We start from the raw sequence: 26,424 nt of genomic DNA, 5'->3' as shown, positions 1-26,424 counted from the left end.
AAGTCAGGAAGTAATTGACACTGCACCAATAAGGTTTATACTGTACTATAATTTTCAATAGATATCACAAGATGGCAGCAAATGACTACTTTTGTCTAATTGAACTCACTTGCAACAGTTCGCAGCACCAAGATGGTGCCAAATCAATACAGTGGTGCGTTGAGATGAGAGTAAAAACGTAAACCATAAAAATTATTCGAGATATGAGCCGTCATTTGGCCAATTCTTTGCTTTGACTTGCAAGCAAAACTTTCAGATAATAGCGCTGTACGGTGAAGGCAAACCTAACTTAACTCACTTTATAACAAGCAGCAGTTTTGCAAATATCTAATGATTCTTCAAAAATGAGTCTTCAAGCTGTTTATTGCCAAACCCAGGTGACGTAAGCTGTCAAACTAAACACGAAACAAAGAATTACATGCTGTGTATTATAAACAACCACATAGCTTTGCCTAAGCAAAGTCTACTTAACTTAATGCTGACAAACAATCCAAAATGCCATACAGAGGCTAATGAATAGCATCAGTGTCTCTGTGACACAAGTATAACCCTTTGCGCAACAGGTATTTGAACACAAACGGTGGTGCAACACATGTAGAGACACTATAACGATACTCAGGCATATGTTCTTTATCCTCTGCGAAGTGCTAATAATACTGAGGCTTACTGAGGAGTAATGACCATCAGTATGTCTGCTTTGTACCATCCCCAGGTGACCATGGCGCACACCAGGAGGAGCTGCACAATGTCCATTGCATTAAAGTAAAAAACTTTTCAAAAACTGTTTCTTTATATTTTAATTATGGTATGTCATTACCGTGTGTTTTTATAATGTATTATATTAATAGTGTGTTAATTGTCTTGTTAAAAAAAACTTTTTTTAGGGGGGGCTGGAACAGATTAGTGAATTGAATTTCAATTCAATTAAATGGGGAAAGATGATTTGAGATGTGTTTTGAGTTACAAGCATGGTCACAAATTAAAATCGCATCTCAAGGCACAACAAATAACAGTTGTTTTATGTAATTTGGCCGGAGCACAAAAACGGCAGTTAGGGTCCAAAAAATATCTCTGACTAGGCGAATTCCGAACTGTGAATATGCGGGGGTTTTCACTGTATTTTGTTATTCTCATTCTTCCTGCCAAATGCAGTCGTCTTCAAGCATTCCCCCTTCCAAAATGTTCTCTATAGGAATGAAAAGCAGTAATTCACTCATCCCTCATAGAAACAAAACTTAAGGCCACTGAATTGTGCTCATCATCTTTTTTTACCAGAGGCTCCTTCTGTTAGGCAACTTTCTTTCTGTCAGCTCATCTCTTATCCAAGGCAAAGTTCAGCACTCTATCTCTTCAGAAAAACTAAGGACGGGAACTAGCAGTCTAGAGGTTGAAATGGTACCAAAGGGCCTCCTCCTTTCATGTTTCACATATTACTTGTTTGTACTCTGCTGGTCCATTTCAGCTTGTTGGGTTTTCCTTTGGTCTTCATTTTCTCCTCACCAAAAGGCCTACATTTTCCAGTCTGTACAGAGTGGAAGAAAACTGGCGACAGGGGGCTAATGGCCAAACAGGTATACCACCACTTCGTAGGTGCACATCATGATGGCCGTGTTGGGAATCTGTCTGACAAGGTGCGTGGTGAGGCCGCGGTATAGCGCCCAGTATCCCTCCTCTCTGGGTACGGTCAGTAGAGTTTGGAAGAAGGAGCGGTACTTGCTTCCTTCTTCTCGTAGCCTTGTGCGGATGACCTCTGCAGTACGACAGTGGAGTAACAATATTTTTATCAGTACTTGAGGACAGAAGTAATCACATATTGAGAGTGAAAACATCTCAATATTTGATAAAACCACTTTAGCTATAAAAATATTATAGATATAAGCTTTCTTTAGTGGTGCAATAGGAGTAACTACACTTGTGCTCATAAGCTTACATACCCAGTCAGAATTAGTAAGATGTGAACCATTTTAATCTTTAAGATCTTTTAGATACCATATCTTTAATATTATTAATGCAGTGGAACCTCGATACAACAAACTTATAGGGGATGGGGGGGCATCCGATATAGCCGATTGTCCGTTACATTGAAGCACTTTTTTTAAGGCATTATGCACCCATATTAATGTACAGTACAAAATTATTGTTTTGTAGATTTTGTGTGGCCTAAAACGCTCAGTGAAGTACACAATTATCGTAAATAAATATGAAAAAAGCTTGAAAATGTTTGAAAGTTTCACATTTATCCAAACTTACCATGCCGGTGTGCTTGGCAATGGTGACATTGTTGACGTACAGTACTCGTCATAGGCGAGTCGCTTTTAGTGTGCTTCCCAGATCCAAATCTGTTCCCAAACGGCTTGACAAAAAAAACTCTGACTGTACCAAAAATAGCATGTCCCAGACTCCACAAACCTTGTTTTTTCTTTTTTTTTTCTCTCTCTCTCTCTCTCTCTCTGCACATTAGACTATAATGCCATCACATGGCTGCCACGTCAATGTGCCACATTCAACATGGCCACCACGTAGGCACGTCTTTTGTAATTGTGACCCTGAAATACGTCAGCCCCATTCTCTGCTTGCATTGGGTCACAGCACCACTAAACAACAGCTACCAATTCTGGAACTAACAAATGGAAATTATTTTTGGACACATTGTTCAGTCCCGACAGTCCGTTTTATCTGATATGTTATATCAGAGTCTGTTTTATTGAGGTTCCACTGTAAAATGGCACGCCTGCTTTGCTTCCTGTTGTTGTGTTTTCATTGTGGAGCTATTGGAACAAGGAATTCACCTTGTGGATGAATTAAGTATCCTTCTATCCATCACATTACATAGTGAAAACTTTAAATACTGTACATCCATTGTTAAACAATGAAGCAAGGGCAATATATGCATTACCGTGGGGGTATGCAATGGTGGTGGCACAGGTCTTGGAAGTTGCTGCAGCAAGCATCATGCCAATGAAGTCAGGGGCGTCTTTGACAGACTCCTCCTCGCCCTCCATGCTGGCATGGGCCCTCGACTGCAGCAGCTTACGTTTGATGCTTTCATAGATGACAAAATGGATGACAGTCTCAGAGATGCCCGCGTACGATGCCGACATGCCCTTGTAAAAACCTCGCAAGCCATCCATTTGGTACACCCGACGAACACAGTCGAACGCGTTCATGCGGCGTTCACCCCGGTTCCTATGATCACGACAACAAAATTAACCAGTTAATTAATTACCGCTAACAAAGTGCACTGTTGGTTTTTATACTGTGTTAATAGAAATGACTTTGAAATTTAGTTACTCACCTGGAATCCAGCTGCATGCGGGTCTTTATCAGCCATATGGGGTTGGTGGCTGTAATGGCAGTGAACCCTGAAAAAGAGCAATTAAGTTCAGACAGACATAGAATCAGTTGGAAATACTACATTATATCACCCACACAGTATATTCTACACTAAAAAACAGAACAGTGCGAAAGCACAGGGTCAACTGACCATTCCGTTAGCTACTACTGTAATATTACAGTAATTGGCTTAAAAATAGAGTCAATGACATGAATGCATTGTTTCACTTTACTCCAGATGCACAGTATACTGTAGATCCGTTTCATGTCCAATGTTTCTCAGCAAACCAAGCGACATGGCCAAAAAATACTGAACGCTTTGACAACTAGTTTTCATGAGTGGCCGACTTCCGGCCACTAGTTTTGCTGCGATTGAAAATTTGAATTGTCGGCGAACAACACTGAAACATCGCAGATGCAACAGCCAGAAAATGCTTATTATGAGTCTTAAAATGTTTTTATTTTTTAAATATATAATTATTATTTCATATCTACCTAGAGAGCAAAGTGCAGAGAGTCTCTGTCACCGAAATACACGTGCAGTTAGTGTATGGGACGTTCGATCATGCCAACAGCCTCTCAAAATATCCACAATCCTTCCTTTATTGTTGTCTATGTCCTGTCTTTGTGGCAATCCACTTCTTCCTTGAAAAGTGCACCATGTTTTTGTGGTTAAATACAAAAATTATCCTGTGCAGTATATTCTACGTGTGGCTCCTCAAAACCTGATACCGGATCGCTGTTTCTTCATTGCAGCACGCCGGTAGATGTGAGGTGCTCAGCCGCTTGATGTGCAGTAAAGAGTTGCTATTGCTAACTTTAATTTTTTGCACGATGGTCCACGTCAATCGCATTTGGCCACGTCACTCGGTGTGTGGCAGGCCTTTAGTGGTGTCATTGCTCCTTTCATTTAGCAGTTAGTTGGTTAGATGTGTGCAGAGACACTTGTGGTAGTCGCAATTTAAGTTAATCTAACAAAACCTGGTAGAGCACAGAGAAACAAAATAAAGTCTAGAGGAGATACCTCCATTATTCAGCAGGACTAATGTGGGATGCCGTTGGTTTTTGTTTCCTAAAAGTGGGAGGCAGCTTTTCCTATTTCTCATCAGCCTTTCTTTCCAGTTATGTTATCTTACACATAAAGGTATAAGTCCATAATGAAGTTGAAGAAAATGCATAAACAGGCAGTGGTGAATGTGTATATTTTCTTTACTGTAAACCCTAGCCATTGCTGGATGATGCATAACGTATTGATACTTTGTGCTATTCAAAAATGACACAAAGTAAATGAAAACAGCCACGATTAGACGAGCTAAGGCCAGAACAAATGGGACCTCAGTCACATCTAATCACATCTCAATACAACACAGCCCTATGTTGACGCAGGTCGGTTGGAAAGAAGAACATAAAGAGGAGGAGGAGGCAGAAGACAAAAAGAGGGAAGAAATAGAAGGTAGCGTCTATGTCATGTACTCACGGGGGAGGGGCAAAGCTCCTCCAGCTCCTCCCCGCTGCAGCTAGTAGCCTGCAGATATGGGGGGCTCAGATGGCGGGGATGTCCCACCCAATCACGCAGGGGTGAAAGCTTTACAGTAAAGCCCTAAAATAGACACAGGCTTTTCTGTACCACAGTCACACACAAGCAGCAGTCACATCTACCCACCCAATTCAAAAACCTTTCTATAGATGGAGGGTTCCATCTTTCCCCAACTCTAAACCCCATCCCATCTTACTTAAATTTTTACATTTACAATATTCTGTTCCCAATTTGTGTCTAATTCATCCCACCCTTTTATTTCTCATTATCAGATGAGCCAAAAGAAAATGCAGACGGAAGAGATGCGAACCGGATCAAAATTCCAGTTTCAGGCCAAGAACAACAAACGTACAAAAGCAGGAGGAGAATTCTTAGCCTTCCTGCTATTACTGTGTGTAACATATTGTGTTAAATAATACAGGAAGAAAAGGCTACATCACATGGCTTGGTAAAAAGGGAAATGCTAACCTTGTCCATTTGTCAAGAAGGAAAAGAAAACCTTTGGGGTATATGAGATGAGGATGAACTCAAGTCCAAACCCCCACCGCAATTCTATCGATTTTGTGTAGAATTGTACCTTGACTTAAGAGTGACCCAAATTGCAGTTTATCGAGTTGCGAGCCCTTGACCGCTCGATTTTTTGTTTTGTTTTATTTTGCTTTGTCTTGCGAGACAAAATTTGAGATATGAGTGAGCTTCTGATATGCCACCACTCAAGTGAAGCGGGGAAAAAAAAGAGCAATTAAGGTACTGTAATACTCTCACGTGTGCAAATAGAGCCGCAGTCGTTAACGCACTTTTAGCCATTTATTGAGTCAAACACACAAATACAAAACGAAAACACTTGCAAGGAGCATGGAGGAGACACCAAAACTGAACTGAACACATGGTGAACGGGCGACGCGACTGATGTCACTTACTAGGCCACACCTCTTGAAGGCACACATCACCACACAAATGTATTACAGTGTGTGTGTGTGTGTGTGTGTGCGCGCACGCACGAACGTGTGACTTATGGCTTAATTACACTTTATAAAACCAAATATTTTTTACATTCTCATGTTTTTATTTTACATTAGAAAACAATACTATTTTTGATTAAATAAAAATATCCAAAAATTGTCTTGTTTTTGGGGGGGGCTGGAACAGATTAATGGCATTTAAGTTCATTTCAATGGAAAAACTGATTTTTGTTATAAAAGTAAATTAAGCCACGAGCTTGGTCATGCAATCAAATAAATTTGTAAGCCAAGGTACCATTTTAGTTTTCTTTTGGGATGTGCAAACTGACTGACTACAACTTAAAAATAAATATATCTTTTGGAATGTGAAGACTGACTGACTAAAGCTTCAAAATAAATATATTTTAAGTTGTTCTTAATGTTCCAATTATTGTAGTAATATATTTGCCAGTAAACATGCAGCTGCATCTTATGCACTAATGATCTTTTTAAAGGCACATGACAACCCCCCTGTGGTTTGACCTACTTTTAGAGACGGCCAATATGTTTTCAATAAAGAGCAGGAAGGAAAAATGTCCGTGTGTAAAACTGGGACACAAGTGTGTAAACAAGCCCACAGCCTTACCGCAAGGGGGTGGCATTGCTTTGCAAAGATACATTACAGAACTAGTAAACGTAACCAAGTTTAAAAACAAGGCTCCTATATGGAATTAAAATGTTTTTACAGTACATCATTTGTGGCTTATGATTTCAAGTCAAGTTGTTGACTATATATGTACTTAAAACATTGGCAACAGCCATGCCAAAATACTGTGAGGAATACAAAAAGAGGATGTACAAAGCAGCCAAATGCTGCCAACTACAACCCCAATTCCAATGAAGTTGGGACGTTGCAACAGAATACAATGATTTGCAAATAATGTTCAATCTATATTTAATTGAATACACTACAAATACAAGCTATTTAATGTTCAAACTGAAACTTTATTGTTTTTAGCAAATAATCATTAACTTGGAATTTTATGGCTGCAACACGTTCCAAAAAAGATGGGACAGGTGGCAAAAAAAGACTTGAGAAAGTTGAGGAATGCTCATCAAACACCTGTTTGGAACATGAACAGGATAATTGGGAACAGGTGGGTGCCATGATTGGGTATAAAAGGAGCGTCCCTGAATTGCTCAGTCATTCACAAGCAAATATGGGACGAGGTTCACCTCTTTGTGAACAAGTGCGTGAGAAAATAGTCGAACAGTTTAAGGACAATGTTCCTCAACGTACAATTGCAAGGAATTTAGGGATTTAATCATCTACGTTTCATAATATCGTCAAAAGGTTCAGAGAATCTGGAGAAATCACTGCATGTAAGCGGCATGGCCGAAACCCAACATTGAATGCCCGTGACCTTGGATCCCTCAGGCAGCACTGCATCAAAAACCGACATCAATGTGTAAAGGATATCACCACATGGGCTCAGGAACACTTCAGAAAACCAATGTCAGTAAATACAATTTGGCGCTACATGTAAGTGCAACTTGAAACTCTACTATGCAAAGCAAAAGCCATTTATCAACAACACCCAGAAACGCTGCCGGCTTCTCTGGGCCCGAGCTCATGTAAGATGGACTGATGAAATGTGGAAAAGTGTTCTGTGGTCCGACGAGTCCACATTTCAAATTGTTTTTGGAAATTGTGGACTTCGTGTCACTCCGGGCCAAAGAGGAAAAGAACCAGCCGGACTGTTCTGGACGCAAAGTTCAAAAGCCAGCATCTGTGATTGTATGGGGCTGTGTTAGTGCCAATGGCATGAGGAACTTATACATCTGTGAAGGCACCATTAATGCTGAAAGGTACATACAGGTTTTGGAGAAACATATGCTGCCATCCAAGCAACATCTTTTTCATGGACGCCCCTGCTTATTTCAGCAAGACAATGCCAAACCACATTCTGCACGTGTTACAACAGCGTGGCTTTGGAGTAAAAGAGTGCGGGTACTAGACTGGCCTGTCTGCAGTCCAGACCTGTCTCCCATTGAAAATGTGTGGCGCATTATGACGCGTAAAATACGACAACGGAGACCCTGGACTGTAGAATAGCTGGAGCTGTACATCAAGCAAGAATGGGAAAGAATTCCACCTACAAAGCTTCAACAATTAGTGTCCTCCGTTCCCAAACGTTTATTGAATGTTGTTAAAAGGAAAGGTGATGTAACACAGTGGTAAACATGACCCTGTCCCAGCTTTTTTGGAACATGTTGCAGCCATAAAATTCTAAGTTAATGATTATTTGGTTAAAACAATAAAGTTTATCAGTTTGAACATTAAATATCTTGTCTAAGTAGCGTATTCAATTAAATATAGGTCGAACATGATTTGCAAATCATTGTATTCTGTTTTTATTTTTGTTTAACACAACGTCCCAACTTTATTGGAATTGCGGGTGTACATATAAATACATCCACATGATGTTTGGCACATTCATGCGTGCATTTGTGTATTAAAAATAGTACTGTTGCTGTGTTGAAACTAATCTGAAATGACATGATAGCATCTTGGTGATAATACTAATTGTCCCTCCTCAACGAGAAACAACGCGGTGAAGGATGACGACAAAATGGAGCATCAAATACTTAAAGCTCTATATCATTGACAAGGTTAGCATTTCTTTTGTGCTTAACGACAACAAAAATATACAGAGGTGTCTTTACTTAACTATTACTGCAGAGGTAATAGAATGCTAAGGGAAAGCAACAGAAGAAAATACAGACCAGAAGCTAACACATTGCCAGAAGCAATGCTATCATCATTACAATTAAAAGCCACAGCTTACTAATGCTAATTGAAATCACCATCATACCAGTGTAATGAAATGAGGTGCTACCTGACGTGTCCGCCCGAGTGCCAGGGGCCCCTGTTGACCACTGGGGGCCGTGCTCTCTCCTCTATACAGACAGAGCAAAGAAGGGGGCCCAGACCACATTGTTTAAGGAACAACTGGGATGTTAAAACCATTTGGAGCCCTCTTAAGAGGCCTCAAAATTATAAATAAATAAATAAAAATGGGAGGAAGATGATATAAAAAAGATTTAGGAAATGGTGTTGCAATGAATTTATAAGAATTTTTAAAAAGCACAACCTAAACTTTAAGGACCTTGTGAGGTTTTCTTAACAGCTCCAAACACAGGGTGCATATTAGTGTAGATGTTAGTAGTAGCAAAACGCAGAAATGGAGCCAGCAAGTAATGTACAGTAGGCCAGGAAAGTCATCAAGTACTGATTTACTATTGTGCCATCTGGGTGAATCAAGCGAAAGTAACTAACAATGGTACAGTGGAACCTCAAATTTCAAACATTTGGAAATTAATCTTAGGTTTTCTGGACAACTGTGCCTTTGAAATTGAGGTCAAACATGAGTTTAATAAAGACATCAGAAAATCCAGTCTGCCTTCATCAGTGACTCTCAAAGTGTGGTACGAGTACAGTACCACTAGCAATACGCTGGCTCTCTCTAGGAGTACGTGAAGAACCATAAACTGTGCATATTGGTTCAGTGGCTACAGCTATTTGTAATCCAGTACAGTATATTAATTAAGTAAAGTTCAGTTGTATTGAACTTTTAAGTACAATACAATTGCATTTAACCTTTTCAAACTCTTTTTTTAACATTTAGATTTATATTTAACTCATAACAAATACATTTAATTTAATAATTATTTAAGAAGAGTCTTTTATTTTCCTTTATACAACAGTTAGTTCCGACCAAGCAATTTAATTGGATAAGAGTCATTTCATGAATGATGATATTACAGTACAACATCACTGGGACTTTTGAGTTTATGTCATTTTGACTTTATGTCTTTCCACCTCACAGGTGTTTTAATTTGTTCTCATTTGGCCTGTATCAACAATCAGTAGTTGTCAAACATAACTGTACATCACAAAGCTGGACATACAGAAATAACATTTGATTTAAAGTATGAATATTTGTCAAAGGCAAGGAAACTAAAGAAACCCAGAGATGTCACTGCAAACCTCCCGATGTGCTAATTAGATTAAATCCCACATTAATGACACATCAAGTGTACAAACAGGAGCGGAAACTCGGCCAACATTCTAATGCAGCTAACAAGTACACAGTCTAACCGATTGGCTTCATTTTGCATTTCCGGCCCACTTTGATTAGAGTTTGTTCATCGTGGAGCACCCACTAAATGACGGGATAGCGTGATGCAACTTGACGTGAAGTGGACTAACCATCCAATTCTCTCCATGCAAGTGACACAGTAAAATAAGCTTCATTTGTTTACATTTTGTGTCAATGTTGACACTAGTTAACATGTCGCACAAATGCCCAACTCTGTGGCTCACGGCACTGTTTGTGGAACTATTTTTGTTGGTGGAGCCGAATAAATTATTTTTTGTTTTATTTTTTTTTATTTTATTTTTTTTAAACACACTGCGGGTTCCTCGACACATCCCAAAAACATGCGTGGTAGGTTGCTCGAAGACTCTAAAGTGCCTGTAGGTGTGAATGTGAGTGCGAATGGTTGTTTGTTTATGTGTGCCCTGCGATTGGCTGGCAACCAGTTCAGGGTGTACCCCGCCTCCTGCCCGAAGATAGCTTGGATAGGCTCCAACACTCCCGCGACCCTAGTGAGGATAAGTGGCTCAGAAAATGAATGGATGTTGTAGCTTAATACTGTTTACTAATAAACGGTACTAGTAAAACTGTTGTATAAAAGCAAAAGTTTGATCTTTAAGGTTCCACTATACTTTTTTTTTTTTTTTTTTAAACATGCCTTTTTCAGACTCATTTTCTTTAGCTATAAAATGGTTACAGAAAGTAATATGACCTTTTTTTAATCTTACAATAACAGACTGTTGTATGATCCTGAGAGTCTTAAATTGTGCTTTCTGGAACACCCGTTTTTTTAGATATTTGTCAAAATAAAAAAACAATACATAGCTATTATTAGCTTTAGCATTCTTTAAATATTAATGAAGGTGCACATTTGTAATGATCCAACAGATGTATATGATTGAAGAGTGAAAGGGGGTGTGGTGAATAATTCAATGAGAAGAAAAATAATGCATCTGGTGAATGTCGAGGGAGTAATTCTGTCATACTTTGGACTTTCTGTCTATAAACCGATCATTGAGAGACACTGTCCAGGCAGACTGACTGACAGAGAGACAGCAAGCTATCCAGACAGACAAACAGACATAAGGGGGTGGGGAACCTCGGTTACCTGCCATCCCAGCAGACACCATGTGCACCTGGGTGGAGTCTGCCTCCAGCACGCCATTCAGCTTCTCCTTGGCTGTTGAATAGGCAGCAAAGTAGATCGCCCTATGGTAAATAAGGAAATTAGGATATGAATATTTATAGAAACGGATTGTGGAGGCAGGTTTGAAATTTCTGTGTTTAGATGTAGATAGTAATATTTGCAATTATCGGACATGAAAGTCATTAACTCTGACATCTTCTGACGATTACTTGATTACTGCTTCAGTACAAAGAGCTCCATATTTGTGGACCAGCTTGGACACTTCTCATGTTGTGTTATTACTGACATCAATGCTAATGTTAATCTTCAGTTATGCGTAGTTCTTGTGCAAACTGCAGGCTAAAATAATCAGATGTTCTTTTCAAGGCAAAATTTTATAAGTAGTAGTAACGTTAAAGACACAACGCATGTTTAATGTGGTTTGTATGGTAGGTTAATAAATTACACTTCACATGAGCCAAAAGCTACAGCTTCCCTGTGACCATGAAGAGGATTAGCTGCACAGTTCTGTATTGAAAATGACTGGTGAAAATGTACACAAGAATCAGTGATTGTTAACATTTTGTGTCCAATTACTGAAATGCATAATCAACTTTAGAGGTTATTTTAACTCTTGATATAAGATGCGCATAGGAAAAAAATCTCTGAGGATCTAATCAACATTTCCTCTGGGTGGAATTAAACCCAGCAACCTCTCTTCACCGTCCTTGTTTTGAAACGTGAGTACATATACCAACTTGATCATGCTGACCTGAAAGCTTATCTCTCATACTTAATCAGTGATGTATAACGCAAGCTGATCTATATGCAGGAGACAAAAGAAATTGCAACCTGGAAATAAAAGAAATTGCAACCTGGAAATAAAAGAAATTGCAACCAGGTGCCCTTGACCGAACAACCAGGTGCCCTTGAATCCCACCACAACTCAGCTTAGGGGCACTGTACTGTTTGCTTTGGATGCTTAGATGTCTGCATGTGTGTGTGGGCTGCTTCTCTGTGTGATGTGCAACAAAAACATATATACAGTACAGTAATTGGCTAGTTAAGAATTAACTGGCCAAAGAAGAAATCAGTAAACAGTGGTAATTCAAATCCATCCATCCATTTTCTGTACCCCTTATCCTCACTAGGGTCGCGGGCGTGCTGGAGTCTATCCCAGCTATCTTCGGGCGAGAGGCGGTTACACCCTGAACTGGTCGCCAGCCAATCGCGGGGCACATATAAACAAACAACCATCCGTACTCACATTCACACTTAAGGGCAATTTAGAGGCTTCAATTAACCTACCACGCATGTTTTGGGGATGTGGGAGGAAACCGGAGTACCCGGAGAAAACTCACGCAGGCACAGGGAGAACATGAAAACGCCACACAGGCTGGACTGGGATTTGAACCCCCGGTCCTCATAACAGTGAGGCAAATGTGCTAACCAGTCGTCCACCGTGCCGCCACTTCGAATCACATGAATTTTTCAAGATACGAGCAGTCACTCTGCCATTTTTTTTCTACGGCTAGCGAGCAAAACATTTTAGATAAGCGTGTTAATGGCGTCTGCGAACATCACATCTAGCAGCACTTTGGCAGATAGTAAACAATTCATTAAAAAAAAAAGAAGAAGCTGTTTTATTGCCCCTCCCAGTTGCCACTCCCTACTGTCCAACTAAACATGAAACAAAGAATTATACATTTTGTAGTCAAAACAACCACATAATATTTAATTACAAAATGTTGCTAGCTTAATGCTAACACACAATCCCAAACACCATAGCCAGGTCAACAAAACTAGCATTGAATTTGCAGTGTTATAAACAGGGCTTGATGTTAATTTTTTTGCTCACCAGCCACTGTGGATAGTGGCTGAACGACGCAGCACAGGGAAGGTGAAGTGAAGAGTCGTTGTAAGCCCATATAGAAATGTTTTGGCTTTAAAAATACAGCTGATGTCAAAAGGCAACTCCTGCAGTCATTTGTGCCTTGTAGTTGTCACAGTTAAAGTGCCTATAAAGTATCTTTATGTCAGAAAGACACAACTTGCAAAACTTTCAAACGCTGGATAGGAGTCTTATATTATATAATGGCAGACATAAGTGTTAAGAGTTGCAGATGTCTTTATTTAGTTTACAAAGATGCAAACTACATGCCGGTAAAATGCACAAATACACTCGCCTGACAAAAGTGCAGTCACTCTCTGCTCATGTGGCCAGATTTATGGTTATGGAACGAATTAAACTCAGAGGTCCACGGACTGCTGCATTTTCAACACTGTTACACTAGCAGCCATGCCAGGAAGGAGGGATCTAGGACTATCTGGTTTTAGAGTTTGGCCTTGGCATAAATACGCACTCTGCTGAATGCTTACATGCTTACTACATTTAAAAAGTGTTTAACCATTCCCTTGTCAAAAACTTTTACAACAAACTGACTCTCTTCAGGTGACAATCACTATTCTTTTCAACTCAAGTCATCTGATTTGATTTACTTTGCCTTTCCCTCTAAGGCAGGGGTGTCAAACTCATTTTTGTCGCGGGCCACATCGCAGTTATGGTTCCACTCGGAGGGCCGTTCTGGCTGCAAACCCATATGATTGCCTCATATTATTACATATACACAAATTAATGGATAATTACTTTTGAAATCAGAAGCCAGTAAAAACTGTTTGTTCAACTTCAGTATAAATAAATTTTATTTTAAAAGGTGAGTTGGTAACAAAAAAATGCTTGCAATATCTCAACATTTTTAAAAGTGAAGCCGATTTGCAATTTTGGTATTTTAGCAAGAAACACAAAGTCGATGCACACTCTCGCGGGCCACATAAAATGACGTGGTGGGCTGGATCTGGCCCCCAGGCCACCAGTTTGACACCTATGCTCTAAGGGCCTCAATAGCGTGCAAAACCAAGTGTGTGTAATGTAGTTTGGGAAAACATTACCTATATTTTTAAATTATATCACACAAGGGACTATTATATCACACAAGGGACTAACTAAGGCAAGAAGCAACGAGAGCTAACTAAAAAAAGTCCGGTATCAGATGCAAATACTACTGCCTCACTACGATAACTGCCCACTTTGACACCTAGCCAGTCTGATAGGCCGACATCTGGCTATTATGCAACCCCAACTGGCCAGGCTCAGAAAGAGGAAACATCTTGGGTTGTACAATTTGTAAGTAGAGACTTTAATCGCTGAGCAACCTAACTGCATTCCTCCCGATTAGGCAGCTTCTCATATATGTTGCCAATATTGTATTTGGGAGCCAGAAGCTTAGAAGAGAACATTCTGAAGGATTCAAGCGACTTGCACAAAAATATTGAGCAATAACATTAAATGACTTATTTTCTAAAAAAAATAACTGACTACAGTAAACCCCCACTCATAGTACATTATTCACCAATTCTCCTGTCCGCATTTATTTGCTGTGAAACCTACCCTCACCTATTGGCTGAAAAATTAATCTATATTGAGTTTTTGTGCTTTTTCTGTAACGCCCCAAGATGCTTTAAGACACTTTTTGAATACTTTTTCACTATCTCCTGAACTGCTGCTTGTTGTGATGTGAGTGTGAGTTGAGCTCATTGCCAGCATACAGCGCTCGCATCTCAAATTTGTGCTTGCAAATCAAAGCAAAACATCGGCTCATATCTCGAAAAACTCAGAAGTTGAGTGATTCGTATTTCCACACTGAGAGATTAACATCTTTGGAGTTCGGTGAGGAGCCAAGTTTAGACTGGGTTGTTAGCGGACGTTACTGAGAGTCTTCGTCACGTCTATGTTTTTGCTCTGCTAAACATGGCTCCGGTGCATTTATTCAAAAGCATTTGTAAACCATTTACTTTTAAGGGCAGTGTTGTAAGAAGATTTTAAAATGAGATCGAAGTGTTTTGGGATCATAGTTGTGGTATATTACTGGTTTAAACTACAGTGTTAATATAGGCAATTATAAACATTTGGGTGGGGGGTCAATAACTCGGTCCCTATCCTGCATGGTTTACCGCAATTACAATTTGACATTGGATATGAATAATTACTTACTACTTACTTTTGGCTCTTACAACTGTAGTACTGCTGTAGACATTAAAAAAAAGCAAGAGCATGCACTTGGCATAGATATAGAGCTAAATGGTGGTAAATAGCCAACGTACCTCGAAGGTGCCACGCCCACAAGGTTGGGTCCCAATCCTCTAAAGAGTGAGCGCAGGCCCTCTCTCTCAAAGATTAACCTGTAGAGCGAAAACAATTGACTTTATATATATACTGTACACAAATATACAGCCATGTTTTACATTCATGTGTATGTGACTGGCTGAAGGGCATGAACATGCATTTGTTTTTCAAGTGCATAATTAGTAATGATCGGAAATTGAGCTAAACGCTATTATATTCAGCACAGCAGCTCTGTTTCCGGGGAAATGTAGATACAATGTGATTCATTCAAGACAGATTTACCACTAAATTACCACTAGTAGGGTGACCTGCCACGGCCTGACACGCTCTGTAAATGCTGATATTTACATGGCCACTATCAACATACTGAGACACCCAAAATAAACAAAGTGGCAGTTGCCTTTTGTCTTGTGATCTTTACAGTAGTATAAATGATGATAACTCCCTGGGTTAATTTTATGCCATCATCTGAGTTCAAAGGCTGGAAATCCCATTCCATTAAAAGATTGGTATTTATTTTCTCTGAGAATTATTACATTGCACCTTTAAAGTGGAGTTTATTTTTTACAGGTGGCAAGTGACAAAAATGGAGTGTGATTTAGTCTCCCACTGTGAAAGCTGATAGTGAAATGAAAATTGTCACCCATACTTGCACAACCAAAATCATGAAATAACATAAGACTTCCTACAGTTCTTAAACCAGAGAACACTTTTCCTATTCACTTCCCTCCCGTATTCTCATCTGTCCTCTGCAACAGTGGTGTGAGGTTTCTGCTTGTGGCTGCACAAGCCACTCATTTGTTTTAGTTTAAAAAAAATTGTTTAAAAAAAGCAAAGCCACAAAGCAACGCCCTTGCAGAGCCAATTTCTTAAAATCCTGTCATTTTCTACTGTTTATTCTGTATCCAGTCATTTGCAGAATAGCCAGTCACACTCACACTTATTGCTAATTTAAAGCCTCCAGTTAAACTAAAACTGACTGTCTGTTGCTACTGAATAAAATAAAAATGCATTGTAAAAGACGCATTGCTGTTTTACATAAGAATGGGTACAATTGTGTTATCTTCCGGCTAACATCTGTGACAAAAAACAAGAGTAACATCCCTATGTTTGGAAAATAATTAATCTGGGCAATGAAAGCTTGCACACACACATTATCACATGTATTATGCAATGTGTAATGCATAACAACAGTGGAAATTGGTTGCCAGGGAATGCATCTTTTTTTTCTTTGGTCCTGTTCGGCTGTTAGGTCAAGCGGAATGGAAAATCTGTATCCCTTTTATGCCGAAACAGTTTTAATGTGTCACAGTGGAGTTTTTAAGCTTCTGCTGTGGCCAGGGAATGTATTGATAATGAATGTTTACTTAATAAGTCAATGACTGTTATTATACCTGCAACCTCCAATATCACCGCGTGGTAACTTAAGCCATATAAAAAGTATTAAATGGCAATATCTTCTAGAAATATTATGTGACTTTTCAAACGTTTTAAACTTTACATTATTGATAAAACTACGCTTGGACACACATGAATAATAACAATATATTGCCTGTTATTTGTTAATAACATGCATTATCATTATTACTGTTGTGCTATACACACCTCAAATGAGAGTAAATTATGACAATTATAAACCACACTGTGTAAACAGGGAAAGTTAGTGCAGCAATATTTATTACAGTGTTGTGATTTATCCTATAGCAGTGATTCTTTAAGTGTGGTGCAAGTACCACTAGTGGTATGTGGGCTCCCTCTAGTGGTACATCAAATAATCACTGAATTAAATGTTCAAACCATGCACATTAACAGTGGCTTAAACTTTTTTTTTTTGCATCAAGTACAGTACATTGGTTGAGTTCATTTCAGTTTGGTCGTATTTGACTTTTAAGTACAATGCATTTGCATTTAATCTATTAGAACTGTTTGTTTTCAAATATTTTAGGTACTTTTTTAACTACAACAATTTTAATTAAATCATTAAGAACAGTTTTTTATTTTTCTAAATTTAAACGCAGTCTTAATGGGACAAAATCAGTTAATCAAGTTCAAAGCGCAGTCTCAGTCAATTCATAAATATGACTGTCCGTACAATGTCACTACTATTTCCGCCACCAGTGTCAATTATTATTTGATCCTTACTTCAAATTTGCAATATCAAGGTTTAACACATTTTATGTCATTATATTTCACACCAATTTAATTTCTGACATTTGCCATCATTGTCCTTACTTGAGACAGTGCAGAGGCCCCGGCGGAGCAACACGGGCAACGCTGGCTCCGTTTACGGTGCTGAGCTGGACTTCAGAGATGTAAAGTGTGACGGAGGAGGACTGGAGTCTGGTCTTCACCACTTCCAGAGGACACGTCAAAATGGCCCCCACTGTACCTCCACATCTGGAAAGAAACCAGAGAGGAAAGTTGATGTGGGGAGAACCATGGAAATGCAGAGCGGGACAATTGGACAAACAAAGAGAAAATTGTGATGACCATTCAATCGTAGGTGCAACTGAGAAATGGAGGATGTGAAAAGTTTAAATAGTTTAGGAATGAAATGAAGCTTCCACATGTGAGATTGTGCTTGATTAGATTTTTCAGTTGAGTGCAACGACACCACAGCTAGTGATAATTTAGTCTGTATGTTAGGTGATCAGGTTACTTTGACCTTCACTGAACCCATTAGTAAGAAGTAAACAAAGTCCTGCATCAAAAAAAAAACATGGATATCAGTTTACTCATTTCCATCCATCCATTTTCTGAGCCGCTTCTCCTCACTAGGGTCGCAGGCGTGCTGGAGCCTATCCCAGCTGTCATCGGGCAGGAGGCGGGGTACACCCTGAACTGGTTGCCAGCCAATTGCAGGGCACATACAAACAAACAACCATTCGCACTCACAGTCACACCGACGGGCAATTTAGAGTCGTCAATTAACCTACCATGCATGTTTTTTGGATGTGGGAAGAAACCCGAGTGACCGGAGAAAACCCACGCAGGCACGGGGAGAGAACATGCAAACTCCACACAGGCGGGGCCGGGGATTGAACCCCAGTCCTCAGAACCGTGAGGCAGACGCTCTAACCAGTCGGCCACCGTGCCGCCAGAGTTTACTCATTTCCATTCCAGAAAATGCCTTTAAATTCTTACAATCTGCATTCAAAAAAATTAATTTAAAAAAATCTGTAAAAAACAATGCTCAATTCCTGAAATGGTCTTTTAGATAAGGTAACATTAATGTAAAAAAAATACAAACAAAAAATAAAAACAGTATCGTGCGCTGACATCTATGCAGTTGGCAGAATAAGTGCACTCTCTTCATAGTAGCAGCAGCTATATTTACCTTTCATGAGGCTGACCCACATTGGTGGACAGGCAGCGGTGTGACCCTTAGCCTAGTTTTCAGGGCTGTGCGAAGTGCTGCATCTGCAGGGAGCGTGAGCTCACTTGTACAAGAAACTTACTCTTACCGCAAACTACATGTCCCTTCGAGGTGTCTCCCCTGACTCTGTGAGTTGCTTTGTCATCAGATTACTATCTGTGAATTCCAATGGGGTTTGTGTGCAGATAAAAGCAAAGTAGCCACAGCACTTAGAACAAAGCTTTGGAGAAATAGGACACTGCCTTTGTCATTGTCTTTAATGCAGGTACGTAAGATCTGTCTGTAGAATAGTATATTGAAGGATATTTAATACATTTAGTGGCTGTTAATTCTCTCGCTTTATGTTACCGTGCCATAGATTAGATTAGATTAATAGATAGATATTTTGTGAATTCAGGCGTCCTGCTAACAGCTCACAAAAACACAGTGACACGCCACTATCCCCATTTAAGCGAACCACAGGACGCCTTTCAGAGTAAAAGCCGAATACTTTGGTGTACGCCGGAAGTGGGGCCATTAAACGGAAACCAGTCAGTCCATGCACTATTTATCCTATTCATCTTTTCGATATTAGACTACTTAGACACGTGAGAGCTCCACGCGCTGCTGTTGCTCAAGTAGCAAGCGGCATGATTATGCGAAATATTGCAAAGTCATTGCAATAAATGAGCGGTACTTATGCAACGACGTCATTTCAAACCGTAAAGAATAATGTCAAGAGATGTTATGGAACTCACCCCCCGGCGAACAAATGAACCAGTGTGTCCCTTTGGCTCATTATTTAGCATACTCTGCTGGGCAGCAAACCTCCGGGCTGCGGCAGAGGAGCAAAACAAAAAACGCTGGCTGCTGTCCCGTATGTCTTCTCGTGTGTGTTTCTTTGCCTTGGTGAGGATACACACGCAGAATGGACACTACGACGACGGCGTCGATGATGACCCAGCGGTGAGGGGACTTCGAACGCCACTCGGGGCCCTCTGTCTGTGCTTCGATGTCTGTTTTCTCAACGCTAGCTGCTAGCTTCTATTTCCGAATTAAAGCACAGAAGACGGTGCGAGCCACCACGCAGTGTCTTCGTTTGAGCGCCAACAAACGTTTATGTGGAACATCACTCGTTCGTCCTGATTTTGTCCTTTGCGTTCGGTCGCTGCGGCAAGAGGGCAGAGCTCATAGTATTCACTGTACTTCCATAGGCTGGGGAAACACGGCCGGTGATTGGTCAATTGGTCACTGACGTCATGTCTGCTACGCCCTGATCACGCACTGTTCACGTGCTCAACAACTCAATTATTAAACCAATGGGATACCTTTTGTTTACATTTTAAGGCCAAGAGACATTTATAATTGACGTTTATGAAGCTTTTTCAAAATAATTCAGACACATGGGTTCTCAAGCAATGCAAACGACTTTGGAAGTGTGTTACAGCATTGCATACCAAGCTGGGGTGGGCTCCTCGAGCTGTAGGTATGTTGTTATAAGAATAAATGGTAATTTTTTTCAAGAACAAAAGGTGTGTATTTTTTAGGATGTAGCCCTATTTTCTGGAGAATAAAGGCATCTTTTCCACGATAAAGGGCGTAATATGCAAATAAAGTTGTATTCATGAATTTCACTTGATAAACTTTGACTTTAATATTAGGATTTAATCGAGAAATGTATTCTCATGAAATTGCAACTTTTTTTCTCTAAATAATACGAATTTTTAACTTTAACTGATTATGAGGGGGAAATTTCCCCCCTGTAAGGGGTCCCTGGACCCAAAAATTCTATCTCGATCTTTTGATTTAATGATAAACTGTAAATTTAGTTTATAAACTTCCTTTTGGCTTATTGTTTCCCACAGACAGGGGATTTGTCTGTGGGAAAATTATTATTTTATAATATTCCAAAGCAAACTGTCTCCGTTATTTCCAGGAAAATGTATGAATATTGTAACAACTACATTTATCTTTCATGGACATTCTCTAAAAATCAGCTTTCTTAATAGAGCTGTATCAAAAAAGGCCATTTGCATCTCCTTAAACAGGTTCTATTCAAAATAACTGAAGACAAGAGAACACAAATATTTTGTCAATATCTTAGATTGACTTTTCTGTCTTTTTGAAAGTATCAGTCTCTGCTCTCATAACAATGACTCCAAGGATCCCATCAGACATTGTAATAAGTGGACAATTCTAAAATATAGTCACAAATTTCATTGAATCTAGCTAACATAGATGATATTTATTGTTTAAACTGAACTGACCAGTTTACCAGTCACATCAGCTGATAGACTCGCGCTCAGAATAGGCAGTTGCTGATTCAATATTGCCACTGAGTGGAGCCACACAGTTTTGTAATTGAGAGCATAGTATCACAAGTTGGAGTCATGTGCACGTTTTCAGTGTTCACATTCTATCGTATTATGTCTTAAATTATAAATGTAATGTTTGTCTGTTTCTGATGTTCAGTGAACATGGATTAACTACAGTTGATGTGCATCAGATGCAAATGTGATGCAATATAAGTCACTACCACTTCCTTTGTTGGTTGATTGATTGATTGATTAAACATGTTTACAATGTTAATTATGACTATCATTCATACTAATCATTCATGTTGTCTTGTAGAGTAAGAAAATGACTAAAATTATTACATTCAGTTCTTTCTCATTTTATTTCTTTTTATTCTTCATAAACCAAATTTAAACAAATGCAGATTTTGTGTTTTATTTTTACCATTTCCAAATTAAAGCATTTTGTCATTGTCATATTTGTATTTTGCTGTATAAGTAACTTTACTGTATATTTACGTACATTAAAACAAAAAGGATTGTGTGAAATAAACATGAGGTGACAAAAATGAATGGAAAATGAATATACAATATATCACCCTGCTACAGTGACTATTGCCATGACCAGCGGCAGTTTCTGATATATGCAATATGTGCGCCCGCACAGGGCTGCATTTCCGGAGGGCCAGCAATGCGCTAAGAAAAAGAAATGCTACATGAAATGTTTTTTTATCGGCATCATGACATGAAAGTCATTGCCATTGGATGGGGAATTTGTGCTCCCTTTTGGAGATTTTATTAGGGGTTTTCGAGGATTTTACTAATAAATGTTGACGCGAGAGGTTATCGATGTCAAGGAAGTATGACATCATTGTTGATCGAAGAGCTCTGTATTTGGGGGAGGAGCTAAGGTTAGCTCGTTATTGTTAGAAAAGAAAGTGACTAATCGTGTAATGGCTCCATGTGTATGTTCTCTCATTGCTGAGAGGCTAATTAAAAACACAAGATAACCAGCGACGGAGATCTCATTATTACTTGATAACCAATGATTGAAAATTGTGATATTCTCAGCTTTTTAAATGAAGGGACATCACATCGAATTACAACCCCAATTCCAATGAAGTTGGGACATTGTGTTAAACATAAATAAAAACAGAATACAATGATTTGCAAATCATGTTCAACCCATATTTAATTGAATACACTACAAAGACCAGATATTTAATGTTCAAACGGATAAACTTTATTGTTTTTAGCAAATAATCATTAACTTGGAATTTTATGGCTGCAACAAGTTCCAAAAATGCTGGGACAGGGTCATGTTTACCACTGTGTTCCATCACCTTTTCTTTTAACAACATTCAATAAACGTTTGGGAACTGAGGACACTAATGGTTGAAGCTTTGTAGGTGGAATTCTTTCTGATTCTTGCTAGATGTACAGCTTCAACCGTTCAACAGTCCGGGGTCTCCATTGTCGTATTTTATGCTTCATAATGCGCCACACATTTTCAATGGGAGACAGGTCTGGACTTCAGGCAGGCCAGTCTAGTACCCGCACTCTTTTACTCCGAAGCCACGCTGTTGTAACATGTGCAGAATGTGGTTTGACATCGTCTTGCTGAAATAAGCAGGGGCGTCCATGAAAAAGACGTTGCTTGGATGGCAGCATGTTTCTCCAAAACCTGTATGTACCTTTCAGCATTAATGGTGCACTCACAGATGTGTAAGTTACCCATGCCATTGGCACTAACACAGTCCCATACCGTCACAGATGCTGGCTTTTGAACTTTACGTCCATAACAGTCCGAATGGTTCTTTTCCTCTTTGGCCCGGAGGACACGACGTCCACAATTTCCAAAAACAATTTGAAATGAGGACTCGTCGGACCACAGAACACTTTTCCACTTTTCATCAGTCCATCTTACATGAGCTCGGGACCAGATAAGCCGGCGGCGTCTATGGGTGTTGTTGATAAATGGCTTTTGCTTTGCATAGTAGAGTTTCAAGTTGTACTTACGGATGTAGCACCGAACTGTATTTACTGACATTGGTTTTCTACAGTGTTCCTGAGCCCATGTGGTGATATCCTTTACACGTCGGTTTTTGATGCAGTGCCGCCTGAGGGATCGAAGGTCATGGGCATTCAATGTTAGTTTTCGGCCTTGCCGCTTACATGCAGTGATTTCTCCAGATTATCCGAACCTTTTGATAATATTATGGACCGTAGATGATGAAATCCCTAAATTCCTTGCAATTGTACATTGAGGAACATTGTCCTTAAAACTGTTCGACTATTTTCTCACACACTTGTTCACACAGAGGTGAACCTCGCCCCATCTTTGCTTGTGAATGACTGAGCAATTCAGGGAAGCTCCTTTTATACCAAATCATGGCACCCACCTGTTCCCAATTAGCCTGTTCACCTGTGGGATGTTCCAAACAGGTGTTTGATGAGTATTCCTTAACTTTCTCAGTCTTTTTTGCCACCTGTCCCAGCTTTTTTGGAACATGTTGCAGCCATAAAATTCAAAGTTAATGATTAGTTGCTAAAAACAATCAAGTTTATCAGTTTGAACATGTAATATCTTGTCTTTGTAGTGTATTCAATTAAATATAGGTTGAATATGCTTTGCAAATCATTGTATTCTGTTTTTATTTTATGTTTAACACAACGTCCCAACTTCATTGGAATTGGGGTTGTAACATTAAGTTAATATTCTTGGAAAAATGTTGGTGGCAGTTTTCATCTATCTTGAAAGTTTAACAAAAAAAGTATTCAATCTGTATTTAAAGACCCTGTAAAGTCAACTCAGAAAAAGTCAACTTGTTTCGAAATACATTATATATGTTTCAAGATAAAACATGTACAAAGACTGGGTGATAGACTGTGTAGACTGTGTAGTACTCAATCCGGTATATGCGCAACCTACTTCCGTGTTGGGCAAAACGGGTTCAAGCACTTTCTACCGGTTCGGGCAAATGACAGAGGAGATTGGATCAAAACAACCGTAAAAACGTTAAATGTCTAGAGTGTTTCTATATAACAAGATGTCATCACATAGCCACCAAAGACGGTTCGATGGTTATGCTTCATTCGTGTTTACATATATCGTATTTGTATAAATAAATGAATACCTGAATTTAACTTTTGTCCAGATATCAGCCATAGATTTTTTTCATTTTTTTCGCAAATTTGACTTCAAACCAGGGGCGGCACGGTGGACGACTGATTAGCACATCTGCCTCACAGTTCTGAAGACTCGGGTGCAAGTCCAGCCTTGTCTGTGCGGAGTTTGCATGTTCTCCCCGTGCCTGCATGTTTTTTCTCCGGGGACTCCGGTTTCCTCCCACATTCCAATAACATGCATGGTAAGTTAATTAAAGACAAAATTGCCCATAGGTGTGAATGTGAGTCTATGTGTGCCCTGCGATTGGCTGGTGACCAGTTCAGGGTGTACCCCACCTCTCACTCAGTCAGCTGAGGACACCTGCGACCCTAGTGAGGATAAGCGGTACGGAAAAGGGATGGATGGATTGACTTCAAACCATGATGTAATCAAACCGCAGTCATACTCGTTAGCCTAGCATACACAGGAAGTCAGGTATCCGGTTTTCCGGGATTGGTCACGTAACACTCCATACATTATATAGCAGATTGTGAGCGTTAAACTGTTTTTCACCATTTCAGATATCCCTTTTTTTTTGGGCCGTGTCTAAAATGGACATGGGGGGGCGGGGGTCTCACATGTGGCGTCATTTAAGTAGAGACCACCACTGCCTGTAACAGTTGAGGGATAAGGCATAGCCAATGTGAGCACCATTCAGACTGAGTCTCCATCTGCGCTTTCAGTAAAGTATGGTATAATGTGTATACAATGTCTTTGTTGCATAGTAAATCAACATTGAGTATGCTTTTTTTCTTTAAACCTGTAATCTAATTTGCTGCTCATTGAAAAGTGGAGCACGAGCAGCTGTAGCGTGAGCTAGTCATGCCAGATCACAAGACTGAACTGCAGGAAGTAAATTATACAATTATTGAAAACCCAACGCTGTGAATAAGTTATGTAATGACTTTTCCGACTGTCCAAAGCCATAACTGACTCATGTTCTTCCTGTTACTCTCTGCAATATTTCTGATAAATTAGATTAATTATCCAAGCTTAAAAATGAAATATGCCTGAGAAAATAGATTGATCCATGCACGTCATACATCTCACTTACAGTATGTCTGTAATATAACAGCAGCACATTGTCTCTGCACGAAAGAACAAGATTGTTAACGTCCTTGTGAAGTGAAAATAAATGTCCTGTAAGTTTGACACACCACAGAGAAGTGTGTTAACAACCCTGCCAAATTTGAATGATTAAAAACATTGCCATGTAGATAAAACGAGGCTTGAAAATCGAGGAATGGCAAGCCCTTGTGTCCGCTCTCAAATGCTGGGGGCGTGTCCACTGAATACGCTGAAACCATGACCCGCTCAACTGTCAATGAAATACCACTTCTGCGACCTGGAAAAATGGATGCTACTTACTAGCATCTGACCCGCATCTTTCTTATGCCTACATATTGTTACATGTTTGAGCCGCGAAAATATATTCACTTTAAGCCTCTGGTGGCTGGAATATATCCCAATGACTCGTCGTGGGGCTTTTCCACACGATGACAATGAGTCGGTTTAGAGCAGCCACCTCGACACGCTGCTGTCACGTCACAATATAGATTTTTTTGTTTTTTACCTCGCTTTTCCTATTTGTCTGCATGACGTGCACACACTCATGGTCGACAACAAGGTGGTATAAAGCGGCCACACCAGCCCGAAGTCCGGGTTCCCATGCCGACTATCAAGTCGGAAGAAAAATCCCCCTTTCTCTGCATGATGTGTGTGCACTCGTAGCCAACAACAAGGTGCTCTCAAGTGGCCATGCCAGCAGACTATCCAAAAGGAAGATGCATTTTTGTGGTGTAGGCAGAGCTAGCTATGTAACTACATTTCGCAATTGCGCAGGATAACCTCACCGTTCTTACTGTATGTAGTGGGGGAGGGGCGAGTGCTGGATGCCGAAGCATGTCATCGGCCGCTGTTTTAGCACCCAAAAAAATCTGGAAAACTGAAATGGTCAAAAACTGTTTAACACTATATCTCCACAATTGAGTGTACTTAGTTCTCGGTCTTTGCACGTTTTCAGCAATTAGCTTTAAACATGTATCAAGTATTTAGAAACAAATCTCTGAATTCATTTCAAAGGATTTTGAGTTATTTATGGACACTGTGATGCAGAGAAATGCCTGCAGCAGTAGGCAGAGAGCAAGACACGGATAAACAGTGATGAACAATGCTAAAATGGTTGAATATGTTGAACCTTTGTCCAGCAAAAAGTTTGTGATTTGATCATTTCAAATCCAATGGCTTTATCATAAAATCTGTGCTAATTATAGTATGTTATGAAGTTATCTCATCGGTTATTCGTCCTAAACACTTGATGTGAAAA

General features: G+C 39.6%; 1 protein-coding gene across 1 annotated transcript; it reads right to left on the bottom strand.

Moving 5' to 3' along the window:
- Window positions 1–345: 345 nt before the first annotated feature.
- Window positions 346–19,831, bottom strand: LOC133411808 (solute carrier family 25 member 36-A-like). The gene is made up of 7 exons (XM_061694505.1): window positions 19,394–19,831; window positions 17,513–17,677; window positions 15,259–15,336; window positions 11,080–11,180; window positions 3,296–3,362; window positions 2,897–3,186; window positions 346–1,750 (listed from the first exon to the last, which is right to left on the bottom strand). The coding sequence occupies exons 1-7, from the start codon at window positions 19,432–19,434 to the stop codon at window positions 1,557–1,559; spliced, it is 936 nt and encodes a 311-aa protein (XP_061550489.1). The 5' UTR covers window positions 19,435–19,831; the 3' UTR covers window positions 346–1,556.
- Window positions 19,832–26,424: the final 6,593 nt, after the last annotated feature.

This window comes from Phycodurus eques, chromosome 13 (assembly GCF_024500275.1).
Source record: "Phycodurus eques isolate BA_2022a chromosome 13, UOR_Pequ_1.1, whole genome shotgun sequence".
In the NCBI taxonomy this organism is placed as follows: Eukaryota; Metazoa; Chordata; class Actinopteri; order Syngnathiformes; family Syngnathidae; genus Phycodurus; species Phycodurus eques.
Note: the sequence above shows the minus strand (reverse complement) of the source record. Positions and strands in the feature narration are given on the sequence as shown.

What these genes read in the sequence shown, in the direction of transcription:
- LOC133411808 (XM_061694505.1), bottom strand. Translation starts at nt 19,434, where the DNA reads ATGAGCCAAAGGGACACACTGGTTCATTTGTTCGCCGGGGG. An exon ending in GTGGGCGTGGCACCTTCGAG is followed by an intron (nt 11,181 to 15,258) that starts GTACGTTGGCTA and finishes TATTTACCATAG; the next exon opens with GGCGATCTACTTTGCTGCCT. An exon ending in CGCATGCAGCTGGATTCCAG is followed by an intron (nt 3,187 to 3,295) that starts GTGAGTAACTAA and finishes TCGTGATCATAG; the next exon opens with GAACCGGGGTGAACGCCGCA.